The sequence below is a fragment of the Phragmites australis genome, chromosome 2 (assembly GCF_958298935.1).
Source record: "Phragmites australis chromosome 2, lpPhrAust1.1, whole genome shotgun sequence".
Taxonomy (NCBI): domain Eukaryota; kingdom Viridiplantae; phylum Streptophyta; class Magnoliopsida; order Poales; family Poaceae; genus Phragmites; species Phragmites australis.
In genome coordinates, this window is record NC_084922.1 from 50844364 (window position 1) to 50860340 (window position 15977).

General features: G+C 45.6%; 2 protein-coding genes and 1 pseudogene across 2 annotated transcripts; all 3 read left to right on the forward strand.

The window, feature by feature from the left end:
• Positions 1–1489: 1489 nt before the first annotated feature.
• LOC133909629 (nuclear transport factor 2-like) lies at positions 1490–5761 on the forward strand. The gene is made up of 10 exons (XM_062352146.1): positions 1490–1839; positions 2480–2532; positions 2620–2757; positions 2857–3160; positions 3230–3465; positions 3663–3858; positions 3938–4059; positions 4129–4194; positions 4589–4652; positions 5122–5761. The coding sequence occupies exons 2-10, from the start codon at positions 2482–2484 to the stop codon at positions 5502–5504; spliced, it is 1560 nt and encodes a 519-aa protein (XP_062208130.1). The 5' UTR covers positions 1490–1839; positions 2480–2481; the 3' UTR covers positions 5505–5761.
• A 129-nt stretch (positions 5762–5890) lies between these two features.
• On the forward strand, positions 5891–9725 carry LOC133909631 (protein RETICULATA-RELATED 4, chloroplastic-like). The gene is made up of 8 exons (XM_062352147.1): positions 5891–6876; positions 7019–7087; positions 8053–8184; positions 8275–8328; positions 8450–8494; positions 8775–8914; positions 9179–9304; positions 9385–9725. Exons 1-8 carry the CDS (start codon positions 6346–6348, stop codon positions 9437–9439), a joined length of 1152 nt encoding a protein of 383 aa, XP_062208131.1. The 5' UTR covers positions 5891–6345; the 3' UTR covers positions 9440–9725.
• Positions 9726–9855: 130 nt separating this feature from the next.
• On the forward strand, positions 9856–11545 carry LOC133909630 (uncharacterized; annotated as a pseudogene).
• Positions 11546–15977: the final 4432 nt, after the last annotated feature.

The following is a 15977-nucleotide window of genomic DNA, read 5'->3' on the forward strand; positions in this document are numbered from 1 at the left end:
GAAATCTTTTTACCGTGCTGTACTGGAGCAGATGCCATGTTTGCACAGAATCGAAACTAGAAGCAAAATGTCGAAGGGTGTGGTAAACACGAGGAACAGCAGCTGGGAAGTTCAGACTGACATTGTTGGTTCGCGAGAAAGCGGAGGGAGACAGCTGAACAGAAACGACAGAGTAATCTCTAGCATTCTTGGTACCAGTAGTAGTAGTAATCTCTGCCGTGGAGAGTGATTACATCTCGAGAACCGGGGTCACAGAATGACAGAATTTCTGACTGTAATGCAGACAATGGAATAACGCCATGTCACAGTGCTAGCTAGCTAGTGTAAATCAACGAGGCGGCTTGTCTGTTTGCATTGCCCATCCAGTTGTTTCACGTCCATATATTTGCTGTAGTGCTGTACTCCAACATGTAGGCTTTTCATTTCGCCTGTCGTATACAACAGCACGAGTACCTTGGATTTACTAACCGCATCGTCCAGCGTGATTTGAATCTTGAACGCGAGCTGAGCTGAGCAGGCTTGTTGTTTGATGATTGGTGATTTGCTGCCGGTACTGGTGTTGCTGCTTCTGTCAGCTTGGAAGTTTAAATTATTAATTAGGGTTATTCTCGACATTTCGCCAAATTATGAGACTCTGCAATCGTTGCCCTTCCTTCATGGCAAAATTCTGCCTTTTGAAACTGATTTCGTCTGGATCGGATCTCAGCCAGTATAGCTGCAAGTTCGATTGCTTCCTAAGTTGTTGATCACCTCGAGGCAATCTGAAGCTATCAACATCTTCTGAACAATGTTATCAGCAGCTAAATTCAGAGCTTCCACACAGGCAGCTGCTTCCAATGCAGCAGGTTCCACCAATCCATCAAACACAAGCACTCACAGCTCCTTTGTTACCAGGCCGAGACACTGCTCCATCTACATTTATCTTCATAAGGTCGTCAGGAGGTAAGGAGTTCTGTGCCAATCTCCATGCGAAAACACACGAATTTTAGATGACACTTTATTAACCTTCCAAAGATTTCTCCATTGTTTTCTACTTTGTTGGTAATCACAACTATTTGTCCGGTGTCCGCCCCTCTAACCAATCTTCTCTTGACATTTTGGTGTCGAACTCGATGGAATAGTCTTTATAGCCTCTGCATCCATCGGAATGAAGAGTTCTTCTAGCATCTCACTTCTCCGTTATCTTGAGGTTTGATCAATCAGCTCACTGGCAGTAGTTAGGCTGTTTCAAAACGGATATATATTTTTACAATTTTTCGATTTAAGAAATAAATAATAATAATAATAATAATCCTCCACAGGCTACGAATGAATTCAGGCCGTTTCTAACTTTGGCATCCATGGGCTTCCGATTGTTTTTTTTAATTTTAGTATTTTTATAAAAATAAAAAAATTCGGGCTTCATACAACAGTCTCCTGCCAAAAGTATGGGCCCATCGTTTCCTAAAAAAAAACAAAAGGGCCCATCGGAGAAAACCAGCGCGTCGCGGGAGAGGAGAGCTCGCATCGTTTTGGTTTCCTCTTCCTCCTCTCAAAAAGTAAATAACAAAAAAAAAATTAGGGTTTCCTCTTTCCATTCCCTCCTTGCTGCAGCCGCCACCTCTTCCCCTCCCTTTCCCGTCGAGAGCAGAGCATCAACCCCACCGGCCGGACTCCTCGCCTACCTCGCCGTCTTCGCCATCTTCTCGCGCTGCTCCTTTTTGTTGGCTCTCTGGGGGTGGCGATTTCGTCGGATTTGAGTCGGGGAACGGAGTGGAGAACGCCGGGTTGATTTGTAGAACGGCGGATCGAGGTGGGGTACGGCGAATTCGATCTGAGTTGAAAGAGCACCCAATTGAGGTACGCCTTACTCGATCCCTATTCGTTCTTCGGGGTCGCTTGGTTAATCGGTAACGCAATAGCAGGCCAGCTGACTTGGGTGTTGATGTAATTGTGAAGAGCAAAGGTATCGCAACGTGCTGCAAGGGACCAAAGATTTCTGACTTATTGTTCTGGAGAGAATGGGGTGGGAATATTACGGTTCTAGGCTTTTAGCTAACTATTCAAGTGGTTAACGAAACTAGGCCTTCTTCTGTTAAGGTTAGAATGTATAAATCCTAGGTAATTTTTCTTTTTATCGTTATGGACAGAGCTTAAGTGTTTATGATTTATTCATTCCGCTTTTGATTGCCGTTCTTGTGGACCATTATATTATGTCAACTTACGCAGTGAATTGCCGACTTAGTGACTTGTAATGTTTTTTTAATATTGTTACCATGGTGCTTGTAGACATTATGCTCAATAACCTTTTTTTTGCCATGTTTATTCTTTGTATCTTATGGTCCCGCAAGGTTGTTGCCAATCCTCTATATACTTCTTAAACTTCTGGACAAATCTTCATCTGCTAAGTGCTCTTGTTATAATATTTCTATCATGATTATATTTATCTACTGATTTGTGTTTGAGATAAGGCACGGCACTAATGTATACTTTGCTTCAGCAATGGCAGCACAAGCAGGGAACCCAGTGAACCATACTATAAGTCCCCATGTGGTAAGCTGCCTTCTCCTGAGGACAGTTTAGTACATGCAATGATGCAATGACTGTCAGTGTTGCTGAATGTAATTTTATTCTGTACAGATCAGTGGTATATTTGTTCAGCAATATTACCACATTCTACACGAGTCACCTGATCAGGTGCACAAATTTTATCAAGATTCCAGCATTCTTGGTCGACAAGATTCTAATGGGACCATGGTGTCTGTAAGCACTCTGCATGTAAGCTCTGGAACGAAGATTTGTTGCTATCATTGGCACACCCTTTAATTTAAAAACTGAGATTAACTCTGCTTAGGTCCATCTTATGTGTTTGAGCAGGATATCAACGAAAAAATTATGTCTATGGACTTCAGGAACTGCTTAACAGAGATAGAGACTGCAGATGCGCAATTATCTCACAAGGATGGGGTGCTCATTGTTGTTACTGGATCCTTAACTTCATATGAAGGCATTTGTCGTAGATTTACCCAGTCATTCTTCCTAGCTCCGCAAGAAAGTGGTGGCTATTTCATTCTCAATGATGTGTTTAGATTTATAGCGGAAAGGCTACCAGCGGAGATAAATAATGTTGTCACTCAAGAAAATGAAGACAGCCAGAATGCTAAATCTGCATCTGAAACAGGTAGAGGATTTATGCATTTCTTATGAAAACCTGCAATTCATTGTGTGGTGACATTTTCAGCATTACCAGAAACTACTCCAGTTGACAAGAGTCTGATCTCAGACCATGTGGAAGTGGAGAATAGTGTCACAGAGGGGCAAGTTATTAACCCCGCTGTTAATGGCACTACTGTTGAAAATAATGTTACTGTCAAGCCACCTGTGCAAGTGGCCAAAGAGGATGCCCAAAAGGCCCTTGTTGCTACTGCTCCCCTTCCTTCTGCTCCTACTAAGACGGATGTTACCAAGAAATCTTATGCATCCATTGTGAGTTATTTATTATCCTCATTTTTTCTGCTACTCCACTTGATGTCTTCAGTGGATTGAGTTCCTTACTGCTGATGGCACGAGCCACATTCTTAATTTATTGCAAAAGTAGTTTGGCTGGTATCAGTTATGGACTTCTAGTTAGCTTCTTTGATCTCATTTGTTAGTACATACCTTAAATATGGTTTGCTTCACAGGTGAAGGTCATGAAGGAGGGCCCGACAGCTCCACCAGTAGCCAAACCAACTCCATCAGTTGCCAAAAATAAGCCGGCACCTAAACCTGTCACCAAGGTTGTTGAAGGTTCAGAAAAGTCTTCTGCAAAACCTACACAGACGACCGAAACCGCTCCAAGTGTTAGGGATGCTGCTGACAACAATTCTTCTCGTGATGGTTGGTCTTGGATTTGACTTTAGTACATGCAGTCCTTTTGGCACTATTAGCAGTAATGACATTATATATTGTCCTGCAGATCAAGGGTACTCAGTTTTTGTCAAGAGTTTGCCTTCCAATGCGACTGTTCAAATGGTTGAGGAGGAGTTTAAGAAGTTTGGTGCTATCAAGCCAGGTGGCATTCAAGTTAGGAACAATAAGGTTAGTTACTTTTGGTTTTGGTTCTAGCTTGCGTTATATGTTTATTCTAACAATACTGCGTTGCTGCAGACTGATCGTTACTGCTTTGGCTTTATCGAATATGAGTCCCAGCAGTCTATGCAAGCAGCAATTGAGGTAACCTTTTCTTCAGCACTTCTAATCAATGACTATGTTGAAACTTGTTAGTACCCTTTTCTGGACGTTGCTGCTTTCAGAACTGTGGTGAAAATTTACCGGTGCTGGTATCATAATACTTCCTTCTGGTTGTATTTTGAGGTTTGAAAATGTCACGGGGGCCTAAAATATATTTTGGCTGGTATTAGTATTTGCGTTTGACTCTAAGGCTTACTAAATGTGTGGATAGTTGAACTGGATATGATTTTTTTATGACAATTGATATCTCCAGAAACTGCATAATCCTTTCCTGGCATATTCAGACAGTTGCATATGCTATTTAAACCATTGAGACTTTTGTCATAATGTTTGTGGCGTTCTGAAATGTAATTTTTACTTCCTGATTGTCATGCAGGCATCTCCAATTCATATCGGTGAGAAAGAAGTCTATGTCGAGGAGAAACGAACCACTACACGAGGTAAGTAATCTGCCTGAGCTGAAGGACAGTAGACTATGGGCAATTTTGTGTTAAGATTTCCCAATTCGATACAACTAGTTTCAAATTCGTCCAATTTGGTACTACGCATCGTACATATGTTTCAATTGTCACAAATACATTTTTTTGCAAATTTGTATAGAGGACAATGGCAAGATGCTTCAGCACCGTTTCCTTCTGACCTATGTGGCTATGTGTTCTCCGTTATTAGTCTTGATAAGTGTTATGTCTTGGGGAGAATTAGGAATAACATTCTTTCATGATCCCTCGTGCTGGGCATCTTCAAATCTTTTTAGCTCTGCGGTTTCAGTTATGCAGATGGACCTCGAGATATTCTGCTTGCTTGTTTGCATCTATCTGCTTGCTAGCATCTATTTGGTATATTGTGTTATTTGGTGCATGCATTTCTTATAACAAAAATTCTGACATGGAGTCGGAACTCGTTCCTCAGTTGTGAATGGTGTGGTCATCACTCGCGGCGACAATGGTGGAGGTGGCCATTTCCAATCAGGCAGGGGAGTGTACCGTGGTGATAATTTCAGAGGACTTGGAGGCGGCTACGCAAACAGTTCCAATTACCGAGGCGGCGATAACTTCAACGTCAGGAACGACGAGAACTTAAACCGGAGGAATGACGACGAGAACTTTAACCGCCGGAGGAACGACTTCAGAAATCGGAATGAGTTCTCTGGTCGCGGACGGGGGCCACCACCAGGGAACGGCTATCACTACACTGGGAATGGTTTCCATCCATCTCGACCCTTCCAGAATGGGAATGGGAATGGGAGGTACACCCGTGTCAATGTCCCTAAGCAATTACCGGCTCCTGCGTAGAGGTACCACCGGGTGATTTTCGTCCAAGTGTAAGGATTAGTGTAGGAACATTGCTGATCAGACAGTTCCAGAGGCATCAAAGAAATTTTGTTCTGTCAGAGGTCGCTACCAGCTAAGTAGTGGCAGTCGTCCATTTTGTGGTAGGTGAATTTTGTTGATTTGTTGCCGTTGACTAGCGTCGATTGGTTGGTGGTTGTCCATAACTGTGTCGTCTGCCGATCAGAAGTGGAAAATTGGACACTGATTTTGTTTAACAATACATGCGTAATTATTTATTTATTTAATAACAGTACTGCACGCTCGGAATTACAAATGTAAACACCCATCTCACCGGGGCCAATGGCACTGCGCCAGTATGTGACCGTTTCCAGGGCACATAGCGGTCGTCCGGCATCACATATAGGAAGAGGCTACTCGCGGTGTGTTATGCACTGGGCTCCTCACGTCAGTTGTGGAGCAACTGACGACGGACTCTGCAATGGCGCTCACCGGCCGGCCCACGGAGATACCGCACGGCCGACGGAATCAGAATCTGCGGGCCGGCGGCGGGGTGCCCCCGAGGCTACTTCCCTGCTCCGTACCGACGGACGAATGAGCACAAACCACCGGCGCACGATCTGATTCGACACAGCCCCGCCGCCCGTCTTCTCCTTGACGAAGCCCTCGTTGGTTTGGTTGGTGACAGCCGCCACCCCAACCTCTGCAGCTCTGCTTCGTTGCCTCCGCCCCCCCGCACGAGTCCTCCTCATACATAACCAACCACCCACCGGCACCCACGCCACCATATTGCTCTCGCTCGCGCGCCGGCACATCCGCCCCGAGCCACCTCGCGCGCCGGCACATGGCCGCCTTCCCGTCCTCTTCGCTCTCCGCCACCCCGTGCTCTCAACCCGCCACCCCACTCGGCCTCCAACTCCCACACCAGCCGCCCCGCCTCTCCCTGCTCCCCTTCACCCGCCCCCTCGCGCTCCCCCTCCGCTTCCGCATTCCGCGCCCCATCCTCCCTGCCCTCCCCCGGGCGCTCTCCTCCAGCGGGGGCGACGACGGCGACCATAATAATAATAACGGCGGCGGCGAAGATGGAGAAGGGGATGATGGCGACGGCGAGGGTGACGCGCCCGGCAACCGCGGGGAGGCGCTGTTCGTGCTGGCGCAGCTGGGGAGGAAACTCGAGAGCCTGCCGTCCGATCTCGCCGCCGCCGTAGAGGGCGGCCATGTCACCGGGGAGATCGTAAGGCGCTTCAACGAGTTGGAGGGGTCGGCGCTGTTTCGCTGGCTGCTCCAGTTCCGAGGGTTCAGGGAGCGCCTTCTTGCCGACGATCTCTTCCTCGCCAAGCTCACCATGGAGTGCGGCGTCGGTGTCATCGCCAAGGTTTGCAGAAGCTTCCCCCCACCCTCTTTTATTTATTTATCGTGGAAATAGCACCCGTGTCTTTATGCTGCCATGGTTGCATCTCATCGAGCAGTATTAATGCTACCAATTTGACGCTTTTTAAACTCCTCCTCTTGTTTAGACTGCAGCGGAGTATGAAAAGAGAAGGGAGAATTTTGTCAAGGAGATTGATATTGTGATCGCCGATGTGGTATGCCAAAGTGTTCTGATCTCATATCCTCCATCTAACTTTATTATTGCCTTTGTTTTTTGGATTCTCAACTAATATCATTAGCAAGTAAATTGAATAAAATCCTCATTCTGATCTTAGCTGCAACAAAACTAAGCTTGGAATTGAAAACAGGCAAGCTAGAATCTTATAGTCCATCTGTTCTTTTTTATTTAATGTTGTAGAATCCTGAATCCATGCCGTCAAAATTTCTAAACTTTGACCATTAATATGTTGAACTATCAAGAATGGCTGTATGAAAATTGTACCACCAGACACGCCTATACAAATGCTGTAGTATAAGTATAGTTTTATTAGTACATATTAATAAAAGTTATTAAAAGTAATGGCAAAATTTGTGTGTTGGAAACCAAAAAGGTCGCGGTCAATGACGTCAAATAAGAAAGGAGACAAAGGGATTGTTTTTTTATTGAAATATTTCTGTATAGTACCTACTTTCTGTGGTTGGTTGGTTAGCTTTACCAATGGGTTCTGTAATATTGACTTCATGTGGGTTCCATTCTTTGTTCTAGTTGCCACTGGCTATGGCTGGGATATATTCACAATAATGGTAATGTTTGGAAAGTCTCATATCATGAGGATGAGGCTTACTATCTTGTTTAAAATCAAGTCTGGAAGCAAAACAATCACAATATCCCAAGTATGTTAGACCCTGACGTCTTTATGGAACCATTCTGTCCTTTTCATTGTTACTGTAACAATGTATACATATGTCCAGTTTCTGAAAAATCACGTTAGTTGAAGCCATCTGAATAGCCATTTTACTGGCAAATGGAACAGATCTTCAGTGGTTTCACTTTGCAATTATAGAAGAATAATTCACTATCTGAGAATATTACATGATTTCTACTGTTCTGCCTTATTAGTATGCTTTAAATTCTTCTGAATTGAAATCTAATTCAGTTGTTGCTTCTGATACTACCCAGGTCATGGCAATAGTAGCGGATTTCATGCTTGTCTATCTTCCTGCTCCAACTGTATCTTTGCAGCCACCACTTGCAAGAAATGCTGGAGTTATTGCCAACTTTTTCCATAACTGCCCAGATAACGCTTTCCAAGTAACATAACCTTTCACTTCTGTAGAGATGAATCCACTTACTATTTCGTTTCCTTGTGTTAGAAAACAAGTTATGCAAACTCTATTGCAGATCGCTTTGGCTGGAAGGTCGTACACACTTCTGCAGAGGCTAGGAGCTATTATGGTAAAGTAGCTTCACTGCCATCGGTTATTTAATGGGTTATTTAACTCATTATGATAATTATAGTGACCTCAATTTGTTTGCAAATTATGTTGAATAACTAACGACAGTGGCTTCTCTGCAGAGGAATGGTGCAAAGCTTTTCGCAGTGGGAACTAGTGCTTCTCTGGTAAACTTTGTATTCCATAGCTATATTGTGATGACCTTTACTAGCTGTCTCTTTTGCAATTTTATGCTAGGGAAGTGCCGTTCTTTTTTTTTCTGAGCTATAAACAGTTAGATATGATCCTATTATGAAGTAACCTGTCTACAAAAAGGGAAATCATCTGCAGTTAATATATTATTGTTACATGAAAAAATAATTTACGGAATGATTGTGTTCATCATTCCATATTCTCTGAGATAATTTGGTAAACTTGCCATGTCTGTGAATTTGTTGTCTTTCTCAGATTGGCACTGGTGTCACCAATGCACTGATCAAAGCAAGGAAGTCTGTTGACAAGGAACTTGATGACGAGGTCGAGGATATTCCAATCGTATCAACTAGTGTCGCCTATGGTGTATACATGGCAGTTTCTAGTAACCTCAGGTAAACATGATTCCCTAATATTTCAACATACAAAACATACTTGATCTTTTTTAAACTGTCTGATTAATTTTGTCTTCTTGGTTTGTTATGAGTGAGTGACTAAGCCCTTTGATTGAGTTTGCATTCTTTGTTTTTCTCTTTAAACATACCACTGTTAAAGTGTTTTAATTTAGCAACAGACGATGCTCAGATTCTCTTTGAACAATTGGTTTGCTGTTAGCTGTTTCATTCTCTTTTAACAACAAAAAATGTATACTTAATCAGGTATCAGGTTCTGGCTGGTGTAATCGAACAGAGGATGCTGGAGCCACTGCTGCATAACCACAAGCTTCTACTGAGTGCAATGTGCTTTGCCGTTCGTACGGGGAACACATTCTTGGGTTCTTTGCTGTGAGTAACATCTACCTCGTTGATGTTGAATTCTTGTACCCTGTTACGTAGTATTACTTACCGGTGAACTTTGTGAACAGCTGGGTTGACTATGCCAGATGGGTTGGCGTCCAAAAGGTTCAAGAAGAGAGCTAAAGTTCCAGCAACTTATTTCCATGTTCTTTTGTTACCGGGCATATTCGAAACACCTACAATAGTACAATGGCTCGTCTGCTCTCTAAAATGTTATTCTTGTTTTCATTGGAGGCCTATGGGACAGATTTTAGTTTTGTTTAGAACGACTGAAGTAGAGAGATCTGTCGAATTCTTGTGAGCAACATCGTTGTTACCTTTCTTCCAAGTTTGCAACTTGCAAGGGCTGTCATTTGGGATCTATATTATACTGGGAATTTCATAATACTACCTATGAGTTTCAACCCTAGGAACTTCCAGTTGTCCTGTTTCGTCTCTACGCATTCTAGCTTGGTTATATTTCTTTTTCGAGGACAGCACTGCCCGTTGTTTTTGTTGTATTTAACAACGTCAACACATTCTGCCAGAGTATATTCAGGTACTGGCCTTACGCTGACATATGGAAATACTGTCTGGGAAATATTTTTTAAAAATAGATTTGAAAGCCCATAAGCTTCTATTTTACATGGGCCGCCAACCCAACAGAGCCGAACCCTAACCCTAACCTTTATATTGCCACTAACCCTTGCATTGTCTTCACCGATCCGGACGCCCATCCTTCGCTCCGATCACCGATCGATCCAGCAAGCAACAGCGCGCGATGCTGCCGTCGCCGCAGCAGCCCCTTCCGTCCGGCGGCACGATGTTCCTCGCGCCCCAGCCGCAGAGCACCGCGTGCACGTCCATCTGCTGCACTTGCGGCGTCCCCATGGCGCCCAACGCTGCCAACACGTGCGCGCGCTGCCTCCGCGCGCGCGTCGACATCACGGAGGGCGTGCCGCGCCACGCCGCCGTGGTGTACTGCCCGTCGTGCTCCTCCTACCTCTAGCCCCCGCGGTCCTGGCTCCGCGCCGCGCCGGAGTCGCCCGAGCTCATGCAGCACCTCCTCCGCCGCATCCGCCACCCGCTCGCCCACCTCGGCGTCGCGCTCTCCGCAGTGGAGTTCGTCTTCACCGAGCCCCACTCCAAGCGCCTCAAGCTCCGCCTCCGCCTCCGCCGCGAGGTTCTCCACGGCGTCACGATGGAGCAGGCCCACGTCGTAGATTTCACCGTCCACGACCGCCTCTGCGACACCTGCGCCAGGGCCCAGGCCGACCCCGACCAGTGGTCCGCCGTCGTGCAGGTGCGGCAGCGCGCGTCTCACCGCCGCACGCTCCTCCACCTCGAGCAGCAGCTCGTCAGGCACGGTGCCGCGGACTCAGCCCTCCGGGTGGACGCCAACGCCGGCGGGCTCGACTTCTTCTTCGCGTTGCGCTCCCACGCCGTCCGCCTCGTCGACTTCGTCTCCTCCGTCGCGCCCGTCCGCGTCGGCACGGCTAAGCAGCTCGTGTCGCACGACACCAAGAGCAACTCCTACAACTTCAAGCACACATTCTCCGTGGAGCTCTGCCCTGTCTGCCGCGACGACCTCGTCTTCCTACCCAGCGAGGCGTCCCGTGACCTTGGCGGCCTCGGGCCCCTTGTCCTCTGCATCAAGGCCACCAACGCGCTCGCGCTGCTTGATACCTCCAACATGCGCGTCGTCGTGCTCGGCATCAAGGAGTACGACCGGTACAAGTTCGAGCCCCTGCTCAGCAGCCGCCGCCTCGTGGAGTACGTCGTGCTCGACGTGGAGGCCGATCCGTCCGTCGACGTCACGGTGAACGGCTCTCGGTACATGTTGGCATGGGCGCAGGTCGCCCGCGCGTCGGACTTTGGCAAGAACGACACCATCTTCACCGTGAAGACGCACCTCGGTCACCTCCTGAACCCTGGGGACCTCGCGCTCGGGTACGACCTCTACGGCGTCAATGTCAACAACCACGACTTCGACAGCTATGGGCAGAGCCTCCAGATACCAGATGCGGTGCTTGTCAAGAAGAGCTACAAGAAGTGCAGCGGCAAGCTGCAGGACGGCACCAAGCGCGAGATTGAAAAGATATCCATGGGGATTGAATCCATTGATCTGAATCCGTCCGACGAGAAGGAGCTTGATGAGTTGCTCGAGGACCTCACCATGTGATCCATCGGTTACAGGAAAAAAAATTAGGCCGAAAAGCGGTGATAAACCCAGTTTACCAGTCTTTCAGTGGATCCTGTAAAAAAAATTATCATGTTTATCGATTTTTCTTTAAATTTGTTCGAATTTTTTTATATCCGATAAATCATGTTTATTAGTGACCTCCAGTAAATTTTATTTACCGATAAAAAATCCTATCAATTATGAGTTGTGATTGTCATTACATTTAAGGGGGTTAACAGGTGACTCAGCTTGACTAGCTTTGACAACAAGTTGGCTCAACTCGACTCGACTCGTTAAAATTAACGAGGTGAAAAGGGAGTTCGATGTTGCAGTGGGAATTTTCTTCCTTGGAATCAGTTGCTCGCAGTGAGCTACTTTTTTATACATGTTGTTCGATGTTGCAAACATTGACTTCTGATATTGCAAAAGATGTTTTTCGATGTTGCAGCGAAATGTTAGAGCGTCCGATGAGGAATTTCTTATCAGACGTCCCGACGCTAGCAGTGCCCTTTTGCCAGCCCTAGTTACATTTGATAGTTCAGTGAGTAAACATCTAGCAAAATATGCTTACTTTGATTGATTTGCGTGTCATACTATAAAGTCCTCTTCCAATAATTTGCTGAGTTAGAAGCAAGTTAAAAGGAATTACTTCTGCAGCAAGCATATTTCTCAGTTGATTTAAGTTGTACTAGCAACTGCACATGTGTTTCACATATGTAAAATCAATACAGAATATATCAATCCAAAGAAGTAAAAAAAGAACATAACAAAAGAGTGATTTACATACACAAATTCATAATATAATCATGTAATTTTAGGAGGGAGGAGAATAGTGAGTACCTGGATATGAGGGTGGAAGGGATTGTATCGTTTATAGTTGGCCGTCTGTAACAGCGCTGTGAGGAGGATCAAGATGGTGACCGATTTATGAGGGGATAAAAATAATTCTCGCATGGTACTTTAGTGTAAAGATAGCGCGACGGATGCGACCTCCGTGGCAGACGGTGGTGGATGTGACGTGCGCGCGGCGGTGCACTCTATCCAGAAAGATGGCGCTGCAGGCGAGGTGTGGGAGGCGACATACCATCTGGAGAAACCCGACAGTGAATGTATGAAAGTCAAATATTGGATCTCTAGGTTTGGAAGGAGAAATAAGGTCCAACTTTGTACGGTGATCATTTGATCAATTTAGGTGGATAGTGAAGATCGATTAAATTAACCATAACTTGTGCATTTTATAACAGTATAAATTATTTATTCTCGGTATTTGTTTCACTACCGAATCGAGGAGGCAACGACACCATGCTTGATGAAGCTAACCAGGTTCGCTTCCACAAAATAGATGCAGCCAGCTTCGACGGTGGAGAACATGTCGGAGTCGACGGAGAAGGACCTGACTTGGCTGGCGAAGATTGTTCGACTGCCGATGCTCTTCACTGGCTCAAGAACTTTCTTTACAGTGTCCACCTTGTGAACATCTACTAAATGACCTGCACCGCCGGTTCTCCTGGTCACAAGCAGCAGCTCACCTGCAGACTCCACGAGGTAGTAAGAAGAACCATCCTCTACCCACGGAGCTGCAGAATGAATGGTGGTGGTCATCGTGATCATCTCCACAGAGCGTCCTTGGATGCCTTTATCAGCGATGACATCCGCAGCAGTGGAGACGATGGATCCATGCCGATCGGTGACGTAGACGTCGCCGGCGATGAGCTTCATGCTGGCAAGGTAGTCAGGGTATTGGACCCTGTACTCTTGAAAGCCCTCGCTGTTTAGATCTGCCCACCCCGCAAAGTTCCATAGGTTGGAAACGAAGAGCTTCATCGGCGATGTAGTCACAGCCGCTGCCCTGACCTCTTCTGCAAATATGGGCACCGTGAAATAGACCATGGAGCCCGTGAAGGGATTGAGCACACAAGCGCGGTAGGGCGGCACTCCCCGCTCCCCTAGGACAAGGAGACCTCCGTCCGTGGCGTTGACGAAGTGGTAGTTGCGGAGAAGAGGGATCTTCTTACAGAGGACGCGGCTGGTGCGGAGATTCACGAATGAGACGACGCATTTTGGGCTGGAACCGCGGGTCGGTGCAGTCCTTCTTGGGGTCGTCGGTGGCGCGGCGCCAGTGGCGACGTCGATCGACCGGGACACGACAGACTCTTTTGCCTCGAGAGAACACGAGGAGATATGATGATACAGCAGGCCGGCTTTGTGTTTTGTGCGTGTGGATTTTGTGTTGAGGCCTAGCGCATGTTGGCGACTATTTATGCAGTTAGGGATCGAGCACTAGGTTAATTTTGTAGCAAGAAAATTTCGTAATGGTCTCAATATAGTGTGAAAGCCTGGCAAACCAACGTCATTTTACTTTCTAGTATATCCAGCTAGCCAGATATGGCTCTTAAGTTAGCGTTGGAAGTATTAATCAACTGTGAGTTTTGAATCAAACTTTGACGTTTTCACACAAGGAACGACAGATTTCGCATATTCTGGATTTTTAGTTGTTTGTAAAAGGTTTTAGTTTGGCTTTGGCGGGCATTTGAATTGGACAGCAGAAAAAAGAAGGAAAAACCCATAGGCTCACGGCCCCCCGTTTCGAGCCCAAAACTTTGTCAGCCCGGCCCGCTTCCTGAAGGCCTGAATGCACGGGCCGGTGGATACTGGCTTGATTTTTTTTTTTTTTTGAAACAGACAACATTTCATTTAACTCAAAAGTTTGTTACAGAGTAAAGCCCGGATCGATTCCCTCCGGAGCTACATCTATCTGTCTATTATATTATATTATATTATTATTTGAAGAGAAAAATGATTCATCACTTTGTTCTTAAGATTACAAAATTACCACGTTAATTGAAAATTTTAAAAGGATTCAGACTACTCATTGTTATGAACATCTAATGGTCTAGATTAAAAAAAACCGATATCAAATACGATTAATAAATAGCTAAATTCGGAAACCAAAGAGTCTATATCAAATACGATTAATAAATACCTAATTTCATAATTTAAAATTATAAAAAAATTACCACGTTCGCTCTTAAGGTCACGAAATTATCACATTAATCGAAAAAAATAATCTAGACCACTTATTGTTATAAACATATGGTGGTCTAGATTAAACCAAAGAGCTCATATCAAATATGATTAATAAATAGCTAGATTCGGAAACCGAAGAGTCCATATCGAATATGATTAATAAATACCTGATTTAGGAATTAAAATTTATGAAAAATTATCTATTCGATTTCCAAACGGTTTGGGAAGCAAAATATCTAAATAAAATAAAATTATTAATAATTAAAAATAGGGTTAGAATAAAAAAAACAAGGATCATGTCAAATATAGTCCTATAAAAATCAAATTATTAAAAAAACAAATACCTAAATAAAGAGTCTATCTAAAATACAGTTAATCAATAGCTAAAATTCATCATAAAAGTTAATAATTTTTTTAATTTTTAATAAGATAATAGATTAAGAAATACTATGTAGCTCAAGATTATCACATCAAACAGACAATCGGTAAGAAAAATCTATTTTAATTTTAATTGTACTGCTTAAGACATCAGGACACACGATTTTGACAGTGCTACAGCGACCCTAATGCAGCAAGCACTGCAATCACCACGTCCGGCGGCTCTGCGCCACGGAGCTGCAGAGCCCCATCCCGGAGGAGGAGGCTGCACGACTCGTCGTGGCAATCACCGCGTCGGCCCCGACGGAGCCGCTCAAGAACGTCAGCGAGAGGATCAAGGGTCCTGATGAGATGCGCCATCGGCCACAGGTGCCCGCAGGGGGACGACTACATCGAGGGCCGGGCTGGACGAGGCGCTTAAGCTCGTCGCCGGGTTCAACTTGATCGAACTGTTCCCGGGCTCGCGGTCGCTCGCCAGGACGCTCGGTGCCGGCCGGTCCCTGCGAGCTGCAAGGGAGGTGCACGACAGGATCCATTGCATCATGCAAGCCATCATCAAGGACCATGCAACCAAGGGGGGCAACAATGGTGACAGCAGCGAGAGGGAGGTGGTCGTAGGGATGACATCCTCGACGTTGTGCTACGGCTTCTGTGAAATGGTGGACTGGAGACCGCCCTCATGACAGAAGTTGTCTGCTGGGTGTTGTTCGTAAGTGATCACATGCTCATCATTGATCCCATGTTTTGTGACAAGACATAGTAGCAGTCCTCGTGGAACTGAAAAAAGTTTCACACGTAGTATATACTAATATATGTGCCTTATAATTTCATCAGTATGTTTTCACTGAGACTACGGCAACAACCACCATATGGGCCATGTTCTGAGCTTGCCAGGAACCCGCGCGCGCATGATAGAGCGAGCACAATCGCAAGTCCGGCAAGTTCTTCAATGCAACACAAGGGTCGCCGAGGCAGACATGCAAGGGAGGCTCCCCTACCTGCAAATGGTGATCAAGGAGACACGCTAAGGTTGCGTCCTCCCGTGCCTTTGCTTCTCCCAGGGCGCCACGCGCGGTGTCTGTAAATGCGTGGGCG

What these genes read in the sequence shown, in the direction of transcription:
- LOC133909629 (XM_062352146.1), top strand. Translation starts at nt 2,482, where the DNA reads ATGGCAGCACAAGCAGGGAACCCAGTGAACCATACTATAAGTCCCCAT. An exon ending in ATACTATAAGTCCCCATGTG is followed by an intron (nt 2,533 to 2,619) that starts GTAAGCTGCCTT and finishes TATTCTGTACAG; the next exon opens with ATCAGTGGTATATTTGTTCA. An exon ending in CTATGCAAGCAGCAATTGAG is followed by an intron (nt 4,195 to 4,588) that starts GTAACCTTTTCT and finishes ATTGTCATGCAG; the next exon opens with GCATCTCCAATTCATATCGG.
- LOC133909631 (XM_062352147.1), top strand. Translation starts at nt 6,346, where the DNA reads ATGGCCGCCTTCCCGTCCTCTTCGCTCTCCGCCACCCCGTGCTCTCAA. An exon ending in ATATTGTGATCGCCGATGTG is followed by an intron (nt 7,088 to 8,052) that starts GTATGCCAAAGT and finishes GATACTACCCAG; the next exon opens with GTCATGGCAATAGTAGCGGA. An exon ending in TGGGAACTAGTGCTTCTCTG is followed by an intron (nt 8,495 to 8,774) that starts GTAAACTTTGTA and finishes TGTCTTTCTCAG; the next exon opens with ATTGGCACTGGTGTCACCAA.